This window comes from Saccopteryx bilineata, chromosome 5 (assembly GCF_036850765.1).
Source record: "Saccopteryx bilineata isolate mSacBil1 chromosome 5, mSacBil1_pri_phased_curated, whole genome shotgun sequence".
In the NCBI taxonomy this organism is placed as follows: domain Eukaryota; kingdom Metazoa; phylum Chordata; class Mammalia; order Chiroptera; family Emballonuridae; genus Saccopteryx; species Saccopteryx bilineata.
Window position 1 is genome coordinate 226276904 of NC_089494.1, and position 23597 is coordinate 226300500.

The following is a 23597-nucleotide window of genomic DNA, read 5'->3' on the forward strand; positions in this document are numbered from 1 at the left end:
GTGCTCTAGAGAAGTCCGCATGAGAGAGAAGGAACATCATTAGCAAGTGGTAGAGGAAGTTAAGAGATTTTTTAAGGGGTGGTAGTGGTGACTATCATAGCACCTTCTCATGACTGTTACGAAGATTAAAGGAATAATTATAAAGTGGCCACATTAGTGTTTGTTAAAGAATAACTGATTAAAGCAAGGTCTTAAGGAAAAGAGAGGAAATGGGACCAAAAACAGAAACAGAAAGACTAAAACTGGAAGAACATTATCCTACCCATTAAGTCTTGAGAGGCTGAGGTGAATACTGCTCATTTTAAAGGTAGAGACAGAAAGTCAAAATAAGGTGATATCCTGAGTAGGAGAGAATTACAGGCTGGGGAAAGTTTGAGAGGACAGCAAAATCTAGAATATATGTTGAGAATAACAACTCAAGCAAAAAAAAAAAAAAAAAGAAAGAAAGAAAGGCAGCAGACTTAATGAAGATTAATAAGCACATCAGCTGGCTGTTTCCAGTGGCATGGTCAGGCTCTTTTCCCCAAATACCTCAGCCACTTCACAGAGATGGTGAAGACCAGTGGTTTTATGTTCATAAAGTACTTCAAAAAATGTAATGATAATGTGATTAAATATTGAGAAATACCAATATTAAACTCATGTGCATAGTTGATACTTTCAACATCCTTTCAGAGAGTAAGTTTTTTGGCCAACATTACTAGTTCCTTTTAACTCCACTTTTATCCAAATAATCTTCAAAGTACTTTATGAATGTAAGAGTTACACCAACACATAAGTTAAATCTATATTTGTATGTGCAGTTCACATCACTCCAAAAAAAGGCAGAAAATAAAAAAATGTGTTACCCAATTTAAACTTCAGCAAGCATATTAAGAAAGCAAGCCTGTAATTACCCAAATCAGATTTTAGTCAAGACACCATCAGAAGGTAGGAAAGGACAAAGGTTGTACATTGCGATCTAACTCTGTATCTATTAATTCCCTCACTTCTTCAGAAAACTGTTTTACAAGATATTATTGTTTGTAGAGAAAATACAAAAAAATATGGCAACAGAAGCATAACATAACTTTAAATGACAAATCTATAGGTTTAGAGTCAAAATCTGTAAGTTTAGAGTAAAAAACAAAGGCCCACTAACTATAAAGCCTATCAGACTTTTAAAAATACCTCCTGAGATGAAAACTGTAATATGGTGATAAAATTATATTTGGGGAAGTAGATGATTCACCTAAAAAAATAAAAATAACAACAACAACCCCCCCCAAAAAAAACCTACTATTCACCTAAATGCATAACGAAGTGAATGGATTAGAATTGCTCTAACGCCATCTAAGCCATTCCAGCTATTAATTATATTAACAAATTGATGAAAAAGATAAAAGCTGTATGAAAGCTCAGTATCAGTAATATAAAATATAAACCAATTCTGTTTATAATCAAAGCATACCCTTCTTAGTTCCTCCTATGCAAATAAACAAAAATCATACCTGCTTGTTATAATCTCTCAGTCCACTTTCCATTATTGCTAATTTTTCTTGTAACTGATGGACTTCCTGTTGAAGTTCTTGAATTCTGTAACACATTCATAACTAATGCCAATACACTTTTGTTAAGAAATACAAAATAATAAGAAATGAAACTAGATATATTCTTTAGTAAATTCTTTGTTTCTCAATAAATTATGAAGTATTGTGACATGCATAAATAGGAAACACCATCCTGTAGAATTAATTTTATAAAAACAGCTAAAAAATTAAGTGGTAAATAATTTGAAACTCAGATACATTATGCAATAAAAGACCTACTATTGCATTGTGATCCTTAGGACAATTCCTTGAATTGCTGCTGCTAGTTTTTAGGTTCAGGAAATTGAAGGTATAGTACAAACTTCACAATATTATTAAGTGAAATAAGGACCTTCGAAGGGTTTTCTGATTCTAACTAACCCTATATTTCTAACAAGCTATCCTATAACCCTGGAGAGAAGAAAAATGTTGAGAAATACTACAATTTCTCAAGTAATCAGAGCAAAACAACTACTCTTTTCTGGAACCTGTTAATTCTGACAGATACAAGATTTGTCCAAACACCTGAATTCTACAATTGCCAAATGTATTTGTACTACATCCAACCTTTCCACTCATTAACATATATATGATACAACCACATTCACACTGGAAAGAAAGCCTAAAGCCAGGTGTGTTTTCAAAAAAGATTTTCCATGGGTGAAGTAAGTGAGGTTGGACACAGCTTGTTCCTACTATTACCGGAACCAATATTTTCTACTAATCTAGGTTTAGGGAAAGAGTACATATGCAACTGCACTCGTATGTATGTACAAATGACGAATGCCAACACAGTATGTACGTGCAAATTAAAACAACATAATCAAGAGACTAATGTCATCTACAATGGTTTGATAGAAAGAAAAAAATGATAAGGAGAAAGATAAAAACAGAAAATAACATATATGCAGCCAAAAATAGCTCCTTAAATAATACTAACACCTTGTCTAAGAAGCCCTAGATTATACTGTGACAGAACACAAAATATTTCACTGTTAAGATAAATACAGGTACATAATACTATATTCCATGAAAATAACTGAACTAAGAGATCCTAATGAGTACCTCAACCAAAGTTCTTTTTTAGATTATTATATTGAGATTAATAAAGTGGAAAAACTGCCCCATATTCTCTGCATGATTTACAAAATTAAAAGTTATCTGCATTATTTCCACTGGTGTATTCCATATTTTAAAATGTTCTCCAGTTATGACCATAGAAGCTGTTACCAGAGCTCTCTTGCTTCTTCTTTGAACCCCTTAAAATTTAATGGCATTTTGTGTATTTCTCCTGTCTCATCTTCACTACCAAAATGTGAGCTCCTCAAAAGCAGCAGCACCATCTCATTCATTTTTATAACACTTCCATCATGCCTTTCCTAGAAAGCTTAACGAAGTTTTAATAGAAATGAGATGTTTCCAATTTAAGCAAATACAAACATATAGAGCTAAAAAATCATAAAACAATCATTTCAAAGCCAGTTATAAATCTACCTATGCTCATCAGTGTTTGACATAAATTTGAAGTAACAAAGTCTTATAAAAGATAACCTTACTTTGGATGATGAAACTAAACATCAAAGCAAGTCTACTGAAAAAAGGTTCTGATGGCACTAAACTATTTTAAAACAAATATGGACAGAAACATCAGGCATATCATCTATCTGAAATCAAAGTTTCAAGACAAGTAAAGACATTCTATATTCAGAATACATCCAAAAAGTTATTTACTGAGTACTTGGGCAAAGTTCTGTGGGAGATACAACAATTAAGGAGACAAAGCTTTAAAGTCAAGAAATTTACAGTTAATCAAGTAATCAATTAATTAAAATCAACAAAAAATTACTTAATGCACCTGTTATCAGCCACTTGCAGGAGGTCTGCAATGTAAGGGTCATCTGGCTGAGGAACTGGATAGGAACTGACTTCAGAGGGAGGGACAGGTTCGTCAATCTGCATACGCTGGCGCCTGAAAGCAATATTTCTTTTCTTGCCACCTGAAAAAACAAATGTGTATTTCAATAAATTAAAAAGAAACAAACAATTGCCTTAAAATTAAATATTTGAGAAGGTTAGCATTTTTGTTATAAACTATGTCTCTAGCTCATATTATATATGGATAAAATATTTTCTCCCCCATATTTAAATACTCACCCTGATCTTTAACCTTTAGTCTTCCTAAAAACCTCAACTGACATGGATATGAAATGTTTTATTTTCTGCGTGCTTGGCATGTGTGCCCAGATTTAATCTGTTCCTCCAGTAGATGGGGACCAGATATTGGCAACATTAAAACTTAAGCATGGTCCTGGCTGATGGACTCAGTGGTAGAGCGTTTGCCTGGTGTATAGATGTGCAGGGTTTGATTCCCAATCAGGGCACACAGAGGAAGTGAACATCGGCTTCTCCACCCATCCTGTGGCCACGGTTCAATCGGTTCAAGCGCATCAGCCCTGGATGCTGAGGATGGCTCTGTGAAGCCTCCTCCTCAGAGGCTAAAAATAGCTCAGTTACAAGCATGGCCCCAGAAGGGCACTGCCCCAAGACAGGGGTAGCTGGGTGGATCCCAGGCCCGGTGCATGCAGGAGTCTGTTTCTCTTATCTCCCCTCCTCTTAGTGGAAAAGAAAAAAAAACCAAAACAGAAAACTTAAGTGTGCCTTGTGGCATTTACTACTGTGAGCACAAGAAGTCACCTCCAATAGAAAACTATCAAACAAGGAGCTTATGGCGTGAAAACTGCTTTAATACATATGCTTATTAAACAATGCCTGAAATTTTAATTAATAGAAGTAAAATTTTAATTAGTAAAATTAGTATCTAAGGGAATGCCAGCTGTAATTTAAAATCATGCTCTAACCAGAATTAATAGGGAATGTTTTACTAATTGTCCTTAAAAATAGCAGAAGTAATTTACTTTTTTCTTTTTTCTCTTTTAGTGAAAGACAGACACAGAGGGACAGACAGGAAGGGAGAGAGATGAGAAGCATCAATTCTTCATTGTGGCACCTTAGTTGTTCATTGATTGCTTTCTCATATGTGCCATGACCAGGGGCAACCGAGCCAGTGACCCCTTACTCAAGCCAGTGACCTTGGACTCAAGCCAGCGACCTTGGGCTTCAAGCCAGAGACCTTTGGGCTCAAGCCACTGACCATGGAGTCATGTCTATGATCCTATGCTCAAGCCAGTGACTCCACACTCAAGCTGGTGAGGCTACACTCCAGCCAGTGACCTCGGGGTTTTGAACCTGAGTTCTCAGTGTCCCAGGCCAATGCTCTATCCACTGCACCACTACCTGATTAGGCAAGAGTAATTTCTTTGAATGAATATATCCTGTCGTACTGCCACCGTATGGATAATATACCTTTTCCAGAATCTAGCCAAGATTAGACATGTATTTAAAAAACTCACTGATCCTCATGAAGAAAAGCATAACCCACAACTCTTACCTTCCTTAGAATCCTAACAAGTTTGGTATACTCTTATCTCTCACTTTAAGGATGAAGCAACTGAGTCAAAAGTATTTAAATGATCTGGTTATAGTTATATACCTAAGCAAAAAGAATCATATTCTTCTTTATCTACTGATTTTCTTCTTTGCTTGCTTTTCAGTTTCTTTCAATGAACTCTTAAATACCTTTCCTAGGGTCTGTCTTTGGTTCTCCTCTCTTTCCAGACTACATAATCTCAGTAGACAATTCCTACCACACCCATAGCTTCAATTCCCAAGATACTCTAATGACTCCCACCTTGAAGCTCCATCTGGAACCACTCTTCTAAGAACAGATCTACTTATCCCACTGCACACTAAAAATCTCAATGTGAATGTCCCATGGGTGTAACACCCTCAACACATCCAAAACTGAACTCCTGTTCCACCTCCCACATTCTCAATCTTAGGAAATAGTACCATCATTCACCCACTGAGTCATCTGAAACAAATCTCAGAATTCTTCTTACCTGCCTAGTCTACCACATTCAGTTACCACATTTTAGAGATCACACCTCCTGAATCTCTCTTGAATCTGTCCCACTCTTTTCTCAGGAAACTAGATCATCCTCCTTTTTTCCTCAATCTCCTAGTTACTTCTAAGATCTTTCTCACATTTCCCCATGTCTTCTGCCGTTGGCTCACAGTCTGCCCCTCCATCTCATTTCCTGCCATCCTGAACTCGACTGACTCTTCCCTGGCCCAGCCTCTCAGTTCCACATCTGTCAACTCTCATGAGTTTCCTCTCCACTTCGCTTCAAGCACACAACACGACTGTGCTTGGACTTTGTCACCATTTAACTATGCTAGCTTCTAGATCTTCAACTCTCTTCTGATCATACATTCATCCTGGCCAAATACCAGATCCACACCATGCTCTTTAATCTCTCAATCTCTATCTCATCTCATAATCCTGCACTTCCCTAGGCCTCATTTACTTCTATAACCTTGATCCCATGCTTTAGACATCTCAACGATCTTGTCACTAGTACTGGACTTTCTTCCAGCAACTTTATACCTAGACAACCATCAACTAGGATATGCCCCATCATCATTTTTTCTTGCTCAAGAACTACTGAGCATAAAGCTAAAAACAGTAAAATAAACTAAGAAAGTATGTTTTTCCAAATTCTTTGAGTATGGATCACTTTTCTAACTAAAATAATAATAATGGTAATAGAAAAGAGAATTTAAAATAATGATTAAGAAAATAATACCTGGCCTGACCAGGCGGTACTGCAGTGGATAGAGTGTCGAATGGGATGCGGAAGACCCAGGTTCAAGACCCCGAGGTCGCCAGCTTGAGCATGGGCTCATCTGGTTTGAGCAAAAGCTCACCAGCTTGGACCCAAGGTTGCTGGCTTGAGCAAGGGGTTACTGCTGTAGCACCCCGGTCAAGGCACATATGAGAAAGCAATCAATGAACAACTAAGGTGCCACAACAAAAAACTGATCATTGATGCTTCTCATCTCTCTCTGTTCCTGTCTGTCTGTCCCTATCTGTCCCTCTCTCTCTCTCTCTCTGTCTCTGAAAAAAAAAAAAAAAACCTTTAGAAAATAAATAAATAAAATAAAATAAAACCTGGACATTGAAGTTAAATGTTTCATATCTAAGAAGATACTATTATAAGTATATGTAAGAAATACTACCTGGATATGCAGAAATAAATCAAAAAGTTTATGCAACTACCCAAATACATAGAGTATTTTCAAATACTAAAGTCTAAGTATGAAAATCCAAAGTCCTAAAAAAAATAAATAAATAAATAAAATCCAAAGTCCTATTTCAGTTAATAGTTTAAATATCTTTAAAAAATTAAGATGTATATAATTTGTTCGGAGAAGGAGCAGACTTACCTGGAGTTTGTACGACGGCATGCAAATTCTTTTCTTGAAGTTGTTGAATTTTTTCATTCTTAGCTTTGCTCTCTTTCTCCAAAAGTTTGAGTTTATGAACATATTGGTTATTCAGAAATTTCAGATCAGCTGTTTCACATGCACACTTCTTCAATGTAGTTTTCAACTCTTTTTTTTTTTTTTTTTTTTTTTACAGAGACAGAGAGAGAGTCAGAGAGAGGGATAGATAGGGACAGACAGACAGGAATGGAGAGAGATGAGAAGCATCAATCATTAGTTCTTCATTGTGACACCTTAGTTGTTCATTGATTGCTTTCTCATATGTGCCTTGACCATGGGCTTTCAGCAGACCAAGTAACCCCTTGCTCGAGCCAGTGACCTTGGGTCCAAGCCGGTGAGTTTTGCTCAAACCAGATTAGCCTGCACTCAAGCTGGTGACCTCGGAGTCTCGAACCTGGGTCCTCCGCATCTGTCTGATGCTCTATCCACTGCGCCACCACCTGGTCAGACTAGTTTTCAACTCTTAAAAGATTCAGAGACTATTTTACAGATCAAGCAGTCTATGGGTTCTTCCACTTTACAAATATAAAAAATCATCAATTTAAAAGGTTCTACCTCCCTGGCCGGTTGGCTCAGCGGTAGAGCGTCGGCCTGGCGTGCAGGAGTCCTGGGTTTGATTCCCGGCCAGGGCACACAGGAGAAGCGCCCATCTGCTTCTCCACCCCTCCCCCTCTCCTTCCTCTCTGTCTCTCTCTTCCCCTCCTGCAGCCAAGGCTCCATTGGAGCAAAGATGGCCCGGGCACTGAGGATGGCTCTGTGGCCTCTGCCTCAGGCGCTGGAATGGCTCTGGATGCAACACAGCGATGCCCCAGAGGGGCAGAGCATTGCCCCCTGATGGGCATGCTGGGTGGATCCCAGTCGGGCGCACGCAGGAGTCTGTCTGACTGCCTCCCCGTTTCCAGCTTTGAAAAAATGCAAAAAAAAATAAAAAATAAAAAAAATAAAAGGTTCTACCTGATTTTTACACATGCTTTTTTGAAAAGCTATTACCTTTTCTACCACAGTAACAAAACTGTGAAATAAGTCATTAAGCACAAAAGGAAATCATATTTTTTTTCCTGCTGTATAAGCCTAATATAAACCATGGCTTTTGATCCATGTAACTAGAGTAGGAAGCTTTTGATCCATGTAACTAGAGTAGGAAGCTAAGAAATCAGGGCTTTCAATAGAATGTAAGAAAAATTTATAATAATATAGCTATATTGCCTGACCTGTGGTGGTACAGTGGATAAAGTGTCAACCTGGAACACTCAGGTCACTGGTTCAAATCCCTGGGCTTGCCTGGTCAAGGCACATACAGGAAACAAGTACTACGAGTAGATGCTTCCTGCTTCGCCCCCCTTTCTCACTCTCCCTCTCTTTCTTTCTCTCTGTCCAAAAATCAATCAATAAAAAAAAATCTAAAAAAAAATAATATAGTGATATAATCACCCTTTTCCCAATACTTTTTTTATTGTACCTTCTAGCTCAAAGATGGGGTATTAAAGAATCAGAATGATGTGTGGTTTTTACTGCACTGTAATCCTATTTTCAGTACAGGAAAAACAAAAGTTGTTTTAAGAACATTCACTCTGTTTTAGCAACTAATCTTTCCTATAGCGATTGTAAATCTAAAATTTAATCCAGATATAATGTAGACAAATATGGATATGGAATGAAAATTTATTTTATTTCTTAGGACTCTTCAACAAACCCTACAGAATTTCAGGAGCTGTTAGCAAGATGATGATCACATTTTCTAGTAAACAGTTTTAAAATGAGATTAGCCCCTCCTACATATAAAATCAAAGGGACAAAAAAATAAGGCATTAAAAAAATTGTACCTTTAATGTGTTGGGCTGATTGTTCTCTCAGTTTCATTAATTCCAGGTATAATTCATTATTTTCCTTACATAATTTTGTATTTTCAAGTTTATAAGGTTCCAAAACAAAATCAAAATTGGCACTTTCTTTTTCAGCTTTCACAGTAGATAATTTTGATTTCCGAAGACTTTCTGTTGTATGAACTAGGTCACTAGAATTAAAGAACAGAAAATGTAAATACAAGGAAATATTCTATTAACTTTCTTTCTTTTTTTTTTTTAACATTTTTCCGAAGCTGGAAACGGGGAGGCAGGCAGACTACCACATGCTCCCGACCGGGATCCACCTGGCATGCCCACAAGGGGGTGATGTTCTGCCCATCTGGGGCGTCGCTCTGTTGCATCCAGAGCCATTCTAGCGCCTGAGGCAGAGGCCACAGAGCCATCCCCAGCGCCCGGGCCATCTTTGCTCCAATGGAGCCTTGGCTGCGGGAGGGGAAGAGAGACAGAGAAGAAGGAGAGGGGGAGGGGTGGAGAAGCAGATGGGCGCTTCTCCTGTGTGCCCTGGCCGGGAATCGAACCCAGGATCCCTGCACGCCAGGCCGACGCTCTACCGCTGAGCCAACCGGCCTGGGCCTCATTAACTTTCTAATAACAAAAATATATATAATTACAAAAGGCTTAAATACGTTAATGCTAAGTGAAACCAAATCCAAAAGCAAAGACTAGGAGTCTTTCAAGGTACCAGGAAGTATTAAAAATGTCTTTCAACAAGGTTGATTAAAAGTTAAAAACTAGATCACATCATTATAATCATCTTCAAATCTCCCCTCTCACTCATCCCATGTCCAATCAGTCAACTGATCCTACGGAATCTGTGAGTTATTTGTTCATTCAGCAAATATTTAATGAGTACCTGCTCTATGCTAAGTGCTAGGTACACAATAAATAAGAATGAGTTCCTAACCTCAAAGAACACAGACCAGGGGAATATTTACTCCTACAATATTTATTGAGCAGGGAACACAAAAAAGGATCCATTACCTTGGTGCTTATATTCTAAGGATATTTTGTCAAAAAGTTATAATACTATGTGATAAATTCAAGAAGTATTTCAGTGTCAACTATGTGCTCAGCTCGTCTGAGGTATAGCAGTGATAAAATCTAGTCTCATGAAGTTTGAATTTTTTTTTTTTTGGCAAGAGTGTGAGAAGGAGAGGGACAGACAGAGAGGAAGGGAAAGAGATGAGAAGCATCAACTCATATTGTAGTTGCAGCACCTTAGTTGTTCATTGATTGCTTTCCCATACATGCCTTGACTGGGTCTCCAGATGAGCCAGTGACCCCTTGCTCAAGCCAGCAACCTTTGGGCTTAAGCCAGTGACCATGAGTTCATGTCTGTGATCCCACACTCAGGCCGGCAACCTCAAGTTTTTGAACCTGGGTCCTCAGTGTCCCAGGTCAACACTCTATCCGCTGCTCCACCATCTGGTCAGGCTCACGAAGTTCGAATTCTAAAGGGAAGTCATAAAGGAGTTTCCAGTAATAAGTAGTAAGGTGGCACGTAACAGACAAGATAGAGTCCTGCAGACCATATAGCTAATCAAGCCCAAGAACAAGGAAGAGGAGGAAGGGATTTTACAGCCAGGGAGAACAGCATGTGGAGACACCAGGGCTGAGTGTACCTGTGGTAGGGAGCTTAAGTGGTTCAACACATGGGAGATGAAGCTGCAGGGATAGATCAGGAATGGTTTGGAAGGCTGTACTGAAGACTGTAAAATATTTTTCATCCATTCTCTTTTCCATCATTTCTTATAGTCCTATTGCAACAATTTGCAACCTTCTCCATCTCACGGCACACATAAATTACGCAAATTCTGCAGCACACTATAAAATATCTTTGCTGATCTGACCAAAGAAATAGGTATAGCTTTGATTCATTCACACCTGACGGCTATTGTCATTTTTTATTTGACAATTTAAGGGAAAAGAGGTCAGTGCCCGGACTAAATAGTCAGGTATGGCATGTTTGAAAACTTCCTGCTGCACACCGGTGTGCCTGCTGTGGCACAACTGTTGCAAATCACTGTCCTATTGCAAAAGCTCCAGAAGCAATTTCCCTGCTCCAGGCTCAAACCACAGTGAGAGAGCTCATATGAAAAAGAAAATCACAAAGGATCTTTCAGTTAAGGTAACATGTAATAGCTAAAGAAATGACTAACCACATTATTGGAAAACCACTATTAACATAATAATAATTAAAGTCAGTGAGTGAGGCTGACATAGAATTCCTAATTATATCAGAAAGCCACATTAAAAAACTATAATTCTATTCATAGAGAAAATGCTCAGAAATGCTTACCCTGGAACGTAAAGCGTGAATGGTAACCCTAGAGTTTTGCAATGTGGAGGCCCTGAATTGATGATAGAGGAGTAGGATCTAAGATGAATTGATGCACTTCAGATGATTTAAGAACTTTTCAAAAATCTACCCATTTCTGCCTGACTGATGGTGGCACAGTGGTAAGAGCGTCAGCCTGAGATGCTGAGGTCCCAGGTTTGAAACCCTGAGGTTGCCGGCTTGAGCACAGGATTGCTGGCTGGAGTATGGGATCATCAACGTGACCTAAGGTCACTGGTCTGAGCCCAAAGGTCGCTGGCTTGAGGCCTAAGGTTGTTGGCTTGAGCAAGGGCTCACTGGCTCAGCTGGAGCCTCCCAGTCGAGGCACATATGAGAAAGCAATCAATGAACAGTTAAAGTGCCACACTAGAAGTTGATATTTCTCATCTCTCTCCCTTCCCTTCTCATCTCTCTCTCTCTCTCTCTTAAAAAACAAACAACGAAAATTGCTCATTTCTTTATTGTAGCATGAAGTTCAATCACAGTCTATAAATAGGATTAAGGATCATAGAGGTTTAGAACTGTATTTTCATCTTTACCTGAAAAGTTTTTCTACCAAAGGTAAACACTCCACTGTCAGAGTTTGGCGGTATCCCAACTGATCCAATCTTTTTCTAATATTGATATACTTTCTTTCTGCAGCTGTATTCATCTTGTCTTCCAAAACTAGTTTTCTTCCCTTCCAAAAATTAAAGTCCTAAAAGAAAAGAGTGAAACATCATTCTATTATTATAGCTATTGTTATTGTTTTATGATAAAAAAGGAAAGATTTTAATCAGAAGCAATTATATTTGTCTTTTTAGGTAGGCAGATTTCTGCATATTTAGATTGATTTAAATAGAATTCTTATAATATGCATTAAAATGAAAGACATTAAAATGAGTATCTGTTCACAAACCTATATGTAAAAAAGAAAATAAAGCTTCTAGAAGAAAACAAAGAATATTTTCCCAAACCAGAGGTAGGCAGAGAATCCTTAGAGAAACCTCTTTAAAAAGCACTAATATGCCTGACCAGATGATGGCGCAGTGGAAAGAGCATCAGACTGGGACACAGAGGACCCAGGTTCAAAACCCTGAGGTTGCTGGCTGGAGCACGAGCTCATCTGGCTTCAGTGTGGGCTCACCAGCTTGAGCGCGGGGTCGCTGGCTTGAGTGTGGGATCATAGACATGAACCCACGGTCGCTAGCTTGAGCCCAAAGGTCACTGGCTTGAAGCTCAAGGTTGCTGGCTTGAGCAAGGGGTCACTTGCTCCGCTGTAGCCTCCCCAAATCCCCATCAAGGCATATATGAGAAAGCAATCAATGAACAACTAAGGTTCCCCAACAAAGAATTGATGCTTCGCATCCCTGCCTATCTGTCCCTCTCTCTGACTCTGTCACACACACACACACACACACACACACACACACAAAAGCACTAAATATAAAAGAAAAACTTGAAAAACTGAATTTCAAAAATTAAAAATGTCTGTGTATCAAAATATTCCATTAAGGAAATAAGACAAACAAAAGTGGGAGAAAATCTTCATATACCTAACAAAGAATTTGTATAAGGAACATATAAAGAACTTTTGCAATTCAATTCTCAATAAAGACATATAATCTGGTAAGAAAATGGGCTAAAGATTTAAATAGGCACCTTGCAAAAGATACTGAATGGAAATAGTCATATGAAAATGTGCTTAACACCATTAGTCATCAGAGAAATACAAATTAAAACCACAATGAGATACAATTTCAACCATACTAGAATGGCTAAAATTAAAAGTATAATACCAACAGTTGTCAAGGATTTGGAGCAACTGGAATCCTTATCCTGTTGTCACTAGAGTATAAAATCATTGTGGAAAATATCTGGTAATTTACAAAGTGAAACATACTTCTATTGCATAACTTAATTCTATTCCTAGGTTCTATTCAAGGAAATGAAAATGAACATTTACAAAGAGACTCTACAAGAATATTCATAGCAGTTTTATTCATAATAGCCTCAAATTGGAAACAAACTATACATTCATCAATAGCAGAATAAATAAGCTGTGACCTATTTATACAATATAATACTACTCAGGAATAAAAGGGAAGGAACGACAGATACATGTCAACCACATAGATGAATCTGAATGACATTATTTCAGCAATAGAAGCCACCCGTATGTACTGTACGATTCCATATATATAAAGTTCAAGAACTGGCAAAATCAGACTATGTGTACAGAAATTAGAACAGCAGTCAACTGAGGTCATGAAGGTGGGTGGAGATTTTGACTCACAGTGTTGAGAACTTTCTGGGGTGATGAAAATATTATCTTGATTGGGGTAGTGGTTACACAAGTGAATACATTTACCAAAACTCTTCAATTAAGGACACTTAAGATCCGTGTGTTTCACCATGTAAATTCTACTGCGATTATAAAAAACACACAAACACGTAAGTATTCCTATACATGTTAACCCTGTCTTTTAAAATATTTATAAACATATTCTCTATCAATCTGCTCTAAAATGTAGTTATCCAAAGATCATTTCTTTAGAAACTCTGCTCTTTACTAACCTTTGCCAGGAAAATGTAGTCTTAGTACTACTCTAAACCAAATAAAAACTTTGTCTTACATCTTACTGTTCTTCACAATTTGTAAACCGTGAATACATGCAAAATCTGATCTTCACAGCTACTGAATCAGGCAGAGGAAGCCAACACACTACCTCCCTATTCAAAGATGACTAAACGCTGTCCCCCAAGACAGTGAGTCTCCCAAACCACACACTACAAATTATATAGATAAGCAGTCGGGTCTCTGGAGCCCTGGTCTAGCACCGTGCCACCTCAACCCACAAATCACTTGTTCGTCTCCTGATTCCTCTGTTCTCTAAGTCTTTTTCCACTCTCCCTAATCTTCTTTTCTGAGTGGTGTCCCCCGGGCCTTTCTAGGTTCCTTCCACAGAGGGACCTGTCTGACGCAGAGTATTTTAAAGGAACTCCTGGAGACATCAGAAATTCACCTGTCACACCAAGAACAAGCAGGGCTTCGCCACTCAAACATATCCTCTCTTTGTCTGGTACCAACTTTGGCTACCCAGAAATAATACTTCCTCACACCCAAGAAAGGGAGAGAAGAATGGAGAGAGAGGGTGAGAGAGAAAATGAATGAATGAATGGATGGATGGATGAATGAATGTCAATTAAAAAATCAACACAGGACAGATAAAAAAGATTAAAATCCTCCCAAGGCCAAACGCACATGTATTAGACTTGACTCATCCATGAAGGTACTGTCTCCAGCCCCCGCCCAAAGTCTATTATCAAATATTTTGGCTATACTGAAAGTTCTTAGCAAAACAACACAAAAATCTAGGTTTGCAGGTCCCCCACGTAGACGTGTTTAATACTATCCACCTGCTTAACTAGGAGCGGGGCGGTGACGTCTGAAAGCCAGTACATCTTATTTTACTAAAGTCTCCTGTGTGTACGCATACGCACAGGGGCTAACTCAACCCAAAACACAGCCTTACGCACAGGGGCTAAATCAACCCAAAACACAGCCTTACGTACAGGGGCTAAATCAACCCAAAACACGGCCTTACGCACAGGGGCTAAATCAACCCAAAACACGGCCTTACGCACAGGGGCTAACTCAACCCAAAACACGGCCTTACGCACAGGGGCTAAATCAACTCAAAACACGGCCTTACGCACAGGGGCTAAATCAACCCAAAACACAGCCTTACGTACAGGGGCTAAATCAACCCAAAACACGGCCTTAAGTGAGGTTGTCTCCGAGTCCTTTCCCGCTTAAACAGTAGAGACTGGAAGGTACAGAGGATGTACTCCAAGGGGCGGGACACATTAACATATGGCCCTCGTCCTAAGCTTCCGGGCATCTCTGTGTTTGCAAAGAGCAAGTATCATTCTTAAACGAAGAGAGCATTTTCACTTTGACGCCGACCCGTCCGTCAGAAGCTGCCGTGTGCACGGAGAGCAGCAGCGCCCGCGGCGAGCCGGCCGGGAGGCAGTCCGGGGCTCGCAGCTCCCCGTCGTGGGGGAAGGGATGGGGTGTCGGAAGCGCAGCCTCGGGGACTCGCCGCGCCTCGCCCGGGCCCTCTTCCTCCGCGGCCGCGCGGCCTCCCTCCTGGCAGCGCCCGGGCCCGGCCCGCGGGCACCGCCCGGGAGGCGAAGGCGCCGCCGCCTCGCCGGGCCCTTCCGCGCCCGCGGCCGCACTCACCCGCAGCAGCGGCCGCCTCTCCCTCCGCCTGCGGTCGCATCGCCTTGGAGCCCGACTCCCTGGCTGGCTCCTTCCGCCCCCAACACTGGCTCCGGCGCTAGGACAGTTTGAAAATGGCGCGGAGAGGGGATCCCGGCCGGCGCGGAGGAGTCGCCGCCGTTGTCCCGGTAACAAGAGCGGCGGACAAGGCGACGCGCGGCTGGGGGCGCGCCGGCGGCGATGGCGGCGCGGCCCCGGTGCCCGGAAGCGGATCGGCCAGGACGGCGCGAGGCTACGGCGCCCCCAGGCGGCCAGCGGACTCCGAACCTGGGCGGATGTCAGCGAGGGCGTCCTCCTATTGGCCGGTGCGTTGCTATCAGCACCGGGTTGAAACGCTGCCCCCGCCTGGTTCCTGCAGAGGATTATTAACCTTTACCACCCGCTCACAAGGTAAACTCCAGCTTAAAAGTCACATTGTGTTTGCAGCTTTTCCGGACAGCCACCAAAGCGATTGTTGCTTCCGCACCACGGCTCAATGAGGCTCCGTGTATACAGCAAGTCTTGACTTATCGCCGTGAGTGGAAGCAAAGGGGTGTATAACAAAACCAACTCACCATAGACTAATTGTTATAAACAAGTTAAGTTGCTACTACATATTTCCGGTCACAAAAACATCACCAAACTTCTCAAGAAAACCCCAAAACACTTCTAATATTAAACATTGAAATAAATGTTATCTAAATATATATACTTAAGAAAGATTAATGAAAATTAGTAAAATAATTCTTTTCCAACCTCCTTATTCCAGTTCAGGGTGGTGGGTGGCCAAAGCCTATCCCAGCAGCTCAAGGCACAAGGTGAGAACCCACTCTGGACCGGGTGGCCTTCTATCGGAGGGTGCCTCACACCCATACTTTTAGATGGAGACAATGTAGATATCCCAGTTAACCCAACTTGCACATCTTTAGGATGTGTGAGGAAACCAGAGACCCCAGAGAAAATATGCGCAGATACAGGGGGAACAAACTCCACACAGATAGTGGCGCCAGCCAGGAATACATACATATGTTTTTCTCATCAATGTTATAACAAAAGGACCTTTAATGAAATGATGTTACTTAAGGACCTGCTGTATCATCTCATCAAAACATAATTATCTGTTTATAAAGCCGCCCACAATTGTGAATTCCTTTAGAGATTATCTTACTCAGTTATGTTTCTTTAGCACCTACCACATTAAACACTTGTGAATGGAACTAAATTTAAATAAACTGGCCCTGGTGGTTAGCTCAGTTGATTAGAGCATTGTCCTGATATCCCTAAGTTGTGGGTTCAATTCCAGGTCAATCCCTAGTCAGGACAGGTGCAAGAGTCAATCAATGGATGCAGGTATAGGTGGAGCAACATGCGCCTCAAATCAGTAAAATAAATTTAAAATTTTAAATAAACTTTTTGAAAATTTTTATTCATTGATCGATTTTAGAGAAAGAGGAAAGGAGAGAGGGAGAGAGAGAGAAACAGCAATTTGTTGGTCCTCATATTTATGCATTCATTGGTTGATTCTTGTATGTGTCCTGACCAGGAATCAAACCCGCAACCTTGGTTTATCCAGACAATCACTAACTGAGCTACTGGGCAGGTAAATAAACTGGTTTTAGAGAGCCTACTCACATAAGGAAAACACATGGTCAAATCCTTTTTCTCCCTGGAAATCTTGTAGCTGATCAGAGAGGAACTGAATTCCTTTCTGTTTACTACTTTCCCAAATAGAGCTTCCACTCTGAAAATGTACTAACTCTTTGTCTATCATGTAACTGCTTTATAGGTTGTGAATAATTTTATAAACATTCTTATATTGCTTTATCATTTCTGCTTTGTGTGCCTTGTCTGTTTTCCTGCCTGCCTTTATGAACTGTTTCATGGAATTTCAGGAGGCCATGAGTTAGGTTCTATAGATGGCTTTTGTAGTCTTGAACAGTACAATTATTTTCTGCTGATCAACAACTTTTTTTTCTTTTTTAAACAGGGAGCCATAAATAAATTAATATCATAGCAAAATACCTTATACGGTAGCCATCCAGTCTAGCTAACTCTTTGCTGCAAACACATAGCAATCAGAAAATGTAAAGATGAGATCCTTTCACAGTTCTGGAGGCCAAAAGTCTGAAATCCAGGCATCATCAGGACCACACTCCCTGTAGAGCGGGGAGTAGGGAAGAATCCTTTCTTGCTTTTTCCAGTTTCTGGTTGTCATTCTCTGCGTCCTTGGCTTGTGACCATATCACCCCAAACTCTGCCTCCATCTCCCTATTGCCTTCTCTGTCAAATCTCCCCTATATCTCTCATCTAAGGGCATTTATCATTAGATTTAGAGCCCATTGGGATAACCCAGATGATTTTTTAAAATTTTAGGTCCTTAATTGCATATGTAAAGATGTGTTTTTCCAAATAAGGTAACAGTGACTAGTTCTGGGGATTAGGAGGTAGACATATCTCTTGGAGGGGATACCATTCAACCCACCACACTTTACTAGTTCTTGGTATTTTTACCAAGTCGGGGGAGCAAGAAGACAAAAGACTATGTCATATAGTCTACAGAGCCTTACACTTGCATAGAGATTTTTCATTTGCATTTCCTTCCTTCCACCCTCTCTTCCTCCCTTTTCATTTCAGTTAAAAGCCAAGAATTTCCCATCTTTATTTGTTTAGTTGTGGCTGCAGGTAGGAGAGGGATGGGAAAGCTGTCCAGGTGAAAGTGAAAGAATTAATGAAGTGTAAAGGCAGCACAGCAGAATATGAAATAGCATCTTATTGGAAGTTAAGCTGTAAAGCCAGCCTATAAGGCAAATATTATATATTATCAAATTCATATTAAATACTAGATCACATTCTGTGGAGGAAACTGCGACTAGTAAACAGGAGAATTGCATCTTTATCTCAGTTTCCTTAGGGGATAGTAAGTACAATAGTGGGCACAGCTGCCCAAATTATTCAAATTGTGTTTTTCCTTTCTTCTTATTTCTAGGTGTCTTGGCTTAAGGGCATTCTGTTAAATTTGTGTCAGTAAATACCTTGTGATAAAACTCCTTTATATAGTGTTATGTGTTGAATTGTGTCTTTCCCAAAATTCGTATGTTGAATTACTGAGTATCTCAGAATGTGACCTTATTTGGAAATAATGTCATTGCAGCTTTAATTGGTTAAGATGAAGTTATATTGGAGTAGGGTAGGCCCCTAATCCAATATCTCTGTTGTCCTTATAAAAAGAATGCCATGTGAAAAGAAAGGGACACGAGGATAGGACAATGGGAAGACACAAGATTGATAGTAGAGAACAAATGTCACAGGAATTCATAAAAGAAAAAATATACTCTAAGGAGAAGAACAACCATTCAAAGTTACACTGTGCAGATCACATACCATTTTTAATAATAAAAGTGAGCAAACTCAGAAAATCATATTTTACAAACTCATTTGCCCAACAGACTCACCAAATGTTTGATTTCAGTGCTTGAATTTTACCCACTATGTAATGGAGAGTCATTGAACATATTAAAACTGGAAAATCACACAATGAAATTAGTGTGGGGGGAAATTATTCTGAGTGGTAGAAGGATGGAACGGTGAATGATGCAGAAAATCTTACTATGTAGGACAAGAGTTAGATGATTATTTAAATGATGAGATAAAAGATTTGAGGGAAATGTGAAAAATATTACAAAGGAAGAATGAGCAGGGCATAGTGAGGGACCAGCCTCTGAGTGAAGAAGTGTTAAGGCTTCGAGTTTCAGAGACTGAACATTGTGTTTCCACACAGACCCTGAGGTGGTATTATCAGAAAGGCATCTTGGAATGTGCTGGAACAGGAAAGGGACAAGGGTAGATAGTAAGTTTGTTTTGTGATATAATGGAGTTGAAGTGATATTAAAAAAAGGTCTGGGTGTGGCATAATAAGAGTCTTTGTCCCTGGATCCTGTCACAGAGCTCCTGTTTCCTTGGAATTTCCCTGTGACAAGGGCAATAGGAGGATCTTTTGTTCTAATGAGGTGATTCTCAGCAGGGCCCAAATAAGGATAGCTTCAGGATGAAGGCTAGTCCTCAGATAGACCAAGCCTTGATGGATGGAGGCTGGTCACCAGATAGACCAAGCCTTGATGGACAGAGGCTGGTCACCAGAGAGACCAAGCCTTGATGGACGGAGGCTGGTCCCCAGATAGACCAAGCCTTGATGGACGGAGGCTGGTCACCAGATAGACCAAGCCTTGATGGACGGAGGCTGGTCCCCAGATAGACCAAGCCTTGATGGACGGAGGCTGGTCACCAGAGAGACCAAGCCTTGATGGACAAAGGCTGGTCACCAGATAGACCAAGCCTTGATGGACGGAGGCTGGTCACCAGATAGACCAAGACTTGATGGACGGAAGTTGGTCTCCAGAGAGACCAAGCCTTGATGGACGGAGGCTGGTCACCAGATAGACCAAGCCTTGATGGACGGAAGCTGGTCACCAGATAGACCAAGCCTTGATGGATGGAGGCTGGTCACCAGATAGACCAAGCCTTGATGGACAGAGGCTGGTCACCAGATAGACCAAGCCTTGATGGACGGAGGCTGGTCACCAGAGAGACCAAGCCTTGATGGATGGAGGCTGGTCACCAGATAGACCAAGCCTTGATGGACGGAGGCTGGTCACCAGAGAGACCAAGCCTTGATGGACAGAGGCTGGTCACCAGATAAACCAAGCCTTGATTAGAAGCTTGGAACTTTCAGCCCCATTCCCCAACCTCAGAGAGGAGATAGGGAGGTTGAGATAACCACCACTTTCCAATGCTTTAATCAACCATACTCATGTAATTTGACCTCCATCCACATCCTCAATGACAGGAGTTGGTGGATCTGGGTTGGTGAACATACCGAGGAGCTGGGAGGGTGGAACACCTGCAGAGGGCATAACCTGTGTCGTCTGCACTAACTCTGGGTTGTCCATGTCAAAAACAAACCCTGGGCCAGGGAGTGTCTTGACAGTTAGAGAAATACTTTTGTAAAAGACACCGTGTGTGTGGTGTCTGTAGTGAAAAAACAAAACAAAACAAAAAAAACCCCTCTCATTAGGTGTCAGAAGTGTCGTGAGTAAAAATAACTCACCGGGAAACAGCTGGGTGTATGCAGGTAACATACAGGAGAAACTTCATAGAGGCTCTTTCCCAGGTTACTTCTCTGTATTTTCAAAACATATTCTGTGTCTGAATGTTGTTAATTCTGCTGCTCTACTGTAGTCATTGGTTACCCTGTTTCTGTCTTTAGACCACACTCTTTACAGTACACAGAAGACTAATGTGTTCTTCTTTGTACCCATAACCCAGTTGTTCTCAAAGTGTGCGCTCTAGAAGATTTCCAGGTGTGCCCTATGGTATTCCAGAGAAATATGTGCCTGTTGGGGACCAAGACCCAACAGGGTTTCTGGAGTTTAGATTTTTGGGGGACAGAGGTATGGGGAATTGGCTGTAAACTGACAGTCTGCCCAACCCCCACCTCACTTGCCTGATTAGGTTGCAAAAGGCTGTTAAGCTGTGGTGCTGGATTGTTTACACTACCCCCCATGTTCCCTGGAAAGACTGGAGGCAAGTTTCTTCTATCCTTTGTTTGATGTAAAGTTAAGATGATATATATGGTGGAAATTTTCTGCACTCAACACAAGAGTAAAAAGAGAGGAATTCGTCAATGTGTTGACGAGGAAATGAGAGTTTGCCTTTCAAATATATGCCCAAACATTGAAGAAATTGCTAGGACACATTAGGCTCATGTTTCTCATAAACACAAGAATGAAAAAACACATTCGCGCCGGACCTGCTGAATTTACTAAATCTTACTAAGAATGTATCTATATATATAAAAAGATAACATTTTTGTCATTTTTAAAAATTTTAACCCCTCTTTTTTACAAATTCTAAAAAGCATAACTCAAAAATGTAACATAAAAATGTTTTTTAATGTCAGATTAAATTTAATTTTGTCATATTTATTTCATTTAATTACCATAAAAGCACACTTGGACCTCTTTTTCTTTAATATTTGACTTAATTATTATAACATATTTCTCAGAAATTTGTATATAGTGTGCCTAGAATTATTTGTAGAATTCTAAATGCACCCTGACTTCAAAAAGTTTGAGAACCACTGCCATAACCCAAGCAGAGTGTTGGGAGCTTAATAAAAGATCAAAAAGTGTGAACTGAATCAAGCTGAATTGAACAGAACTGAACTGAACTGAACTGATTGAACAAGGCTTTCTGACACCAAGCCTAGTTAGTATGGTAGTTGCCTGCCCTCAGTGAATAGCCCAGAGAGAGGGCTAAAATGCCAATGTTACCGCCAGCTAATATAGGTCCTTTTATTTAAGTAGCAGGGACTCAATTTCCCTGGTGCCACAGGTGGATGGTTTGGCTTGCAACCTGATTATTACTGGCAGATAAGGGTAATGTGATGACAGTTCCCGTCTGTCTGGAGCCTGGCAGCCCAGCGTCCGTCGTGACTTGGCTACAGAAGGCACTCAAGCTGTGGAAACGATCAGATGGTATGAGAAGCTGTTCTTTAGCAGCAGAAACACTGGAAAGTAATTCTCAGGAAAGGGTCCCTCTTAAAAGCACAATGCTAAGGCATCTTGATGATATAGCAGTTTATTGTGTGTGTCCACAAAGACATCAGAAATTTTCATTTCATAATGGCGCTGCAAAGAATTACATCTTTTAATCACCTTTGGAGTGTGTAAGAGTGGAGATAAGAGGAGGCTCTGCATGAATGAACAGATTGATGAACAGTTATATGTAAATATATTTTTAAAAAACTCCTACATGTCAAAACTTCTGTGGTCAAAAGAGACAAAATAAGCTGGGAAAACATTTATGACTATTACCATAGACCTAAAATGCAAAGAGCTCCCGTAAATTGACAGTGAAGTGACTAACAAACAGTAAGATATATTAGGAAAATAATTTTTAAATGGGCAATGATATGAAAGTGTAATTCGTCAAATGGCTCTTTACCATATGAAAAGAGACGGACACCCACTGAAAATAAGAGGCGTGTAAATTAAAACTGAGGGAGATGTGAAAGATGAGTAAGTGGCCAAGTGAAAGATGGAGAAGGACAATGAGCAAAGATACTAAGAAACTGATAACAGCCATTGTGTAGTGAAAGCTTGTGAGGGCCTGTCTGAAGTGCTGCTTTACAGGTGCTGTTTCAGTGAATCACCATAAACCCTAGGAAGCATTGGTATCTCCATTTTATAGATGGGATTCAGTAGTTTGCCACAAGTTACAAAATAAGTGAGACAGCTTTGACTTGTACTCTGGAAGTTAAAACAATTCTGAACTTGGCAGACTGCTCAGGAAGGGAACTCTGTAGGACAATAGCTGATAAAGAGAATATTCAGATGAGGTTCAATTAAACTTTGTGAAGATGTAGAGTTGCCAAGCTCCTAATAAGTCAGCCAGATCAACCTCTCACATGAAACACAGATTTCCGGTGCAGCCTCTCCGACCCATGGCCATCCCAGCTGCAGATTTCCGGTGCAGCCTCTCCGACCCATGGCAATCCCAGCTGCCATCTCCTGCTGCCAATAGGAGAACGTACTGCGTGTCCCCATGTATAAGACACACCCTTTTTTGAAAAATTTGGGGTCTAAAAACTGGGTGCACCTTATACAGTGGTTGTAGATTTTTTACTTGTATTTCTTGCTTTATTGCACTTGTTTTTGCGCTCATTGTTGAAGACAGTGATTCGTCATCAGACACGGATGAGGACAAGCTAATGAATAGGAGATTTGACAGTGATGAGTTGTTTGAATTTTATGGTGAATAAAACTTGAGTTCAATAACTTTATGGAATACATTTTTTCAAATTTCATGCTCCAAAATTAAGGGGCATCTTATACATGGGAGTGTCTTATCTTATACATGGGGAAATACGGTACTTCTGTTCAAAACAGCTCACTGCATTGCTGAAATATTTGTTAGAAAAATTCTTCTTGGCCCTGACCAGTTGGCTCAGCGGTAGAGCGTCGGCCTAGCGTGCGGAAGACCCGGGTTCAATTCCCGGCCAGGGCACACAGAAGAAGTGCCCATTTGCTTCTCCACCCCTCCGCCGTGCCTTCCTCTCTGTCTCTCTCTTCCCCTCCCGCAGCCAAGGCTCCATTGGAGCAAAGATGGCCCGGGCGCTG

At 40.5% G+C, this 23597-nt stretch overlaps 1 protein-coding gene across 4 annotated transcripts in view; it reads right to left on the minus strand.

Annotated features, from left to right (window-relative positions):
• The window catches only part of CEP135 (centrosomal protein 135), a 75254-nt gene extending 59546 nt beyond the window's left edge, over nt 1–15708 (minus strand). Inside the window, exons 1-6 of one of the 4 annotated variants that reach the window (XM_066280759.1) lie at nt 15403–15708; nt 11717–11874; nt 8798–8988; nt 6915–7082; nt 3424–3565; nt 1491–1575 (exon numbers count right to left, since the gene is read on the minus strand). In XM_066280759.1, coding sequence (XP_066136856.1) covers nt 1491–1575; nt 3424–3565; nt 6915–7082; nt 8798–8988; nt 11717–11829 — 699 coding nt within the window. In that variant the 5' untranslated portion in view covers nt 11830–11874; nt 15403–15708. Of the gene's footprint in view, nt 1–1490; nt 1593–3423; nt 3566–6914; nt 7083–8797; nt 8989–11716; nt 11875–15402 lie in introns of those variants that run through there. The other 3 variants (XM_066280758.1, XM_066280760.1, XM_066280761.1) reach the window with 3 other exon arrangements.
• Between the last annotated feature and the right edge of the window lie 7889 nt (nt 15709–23597).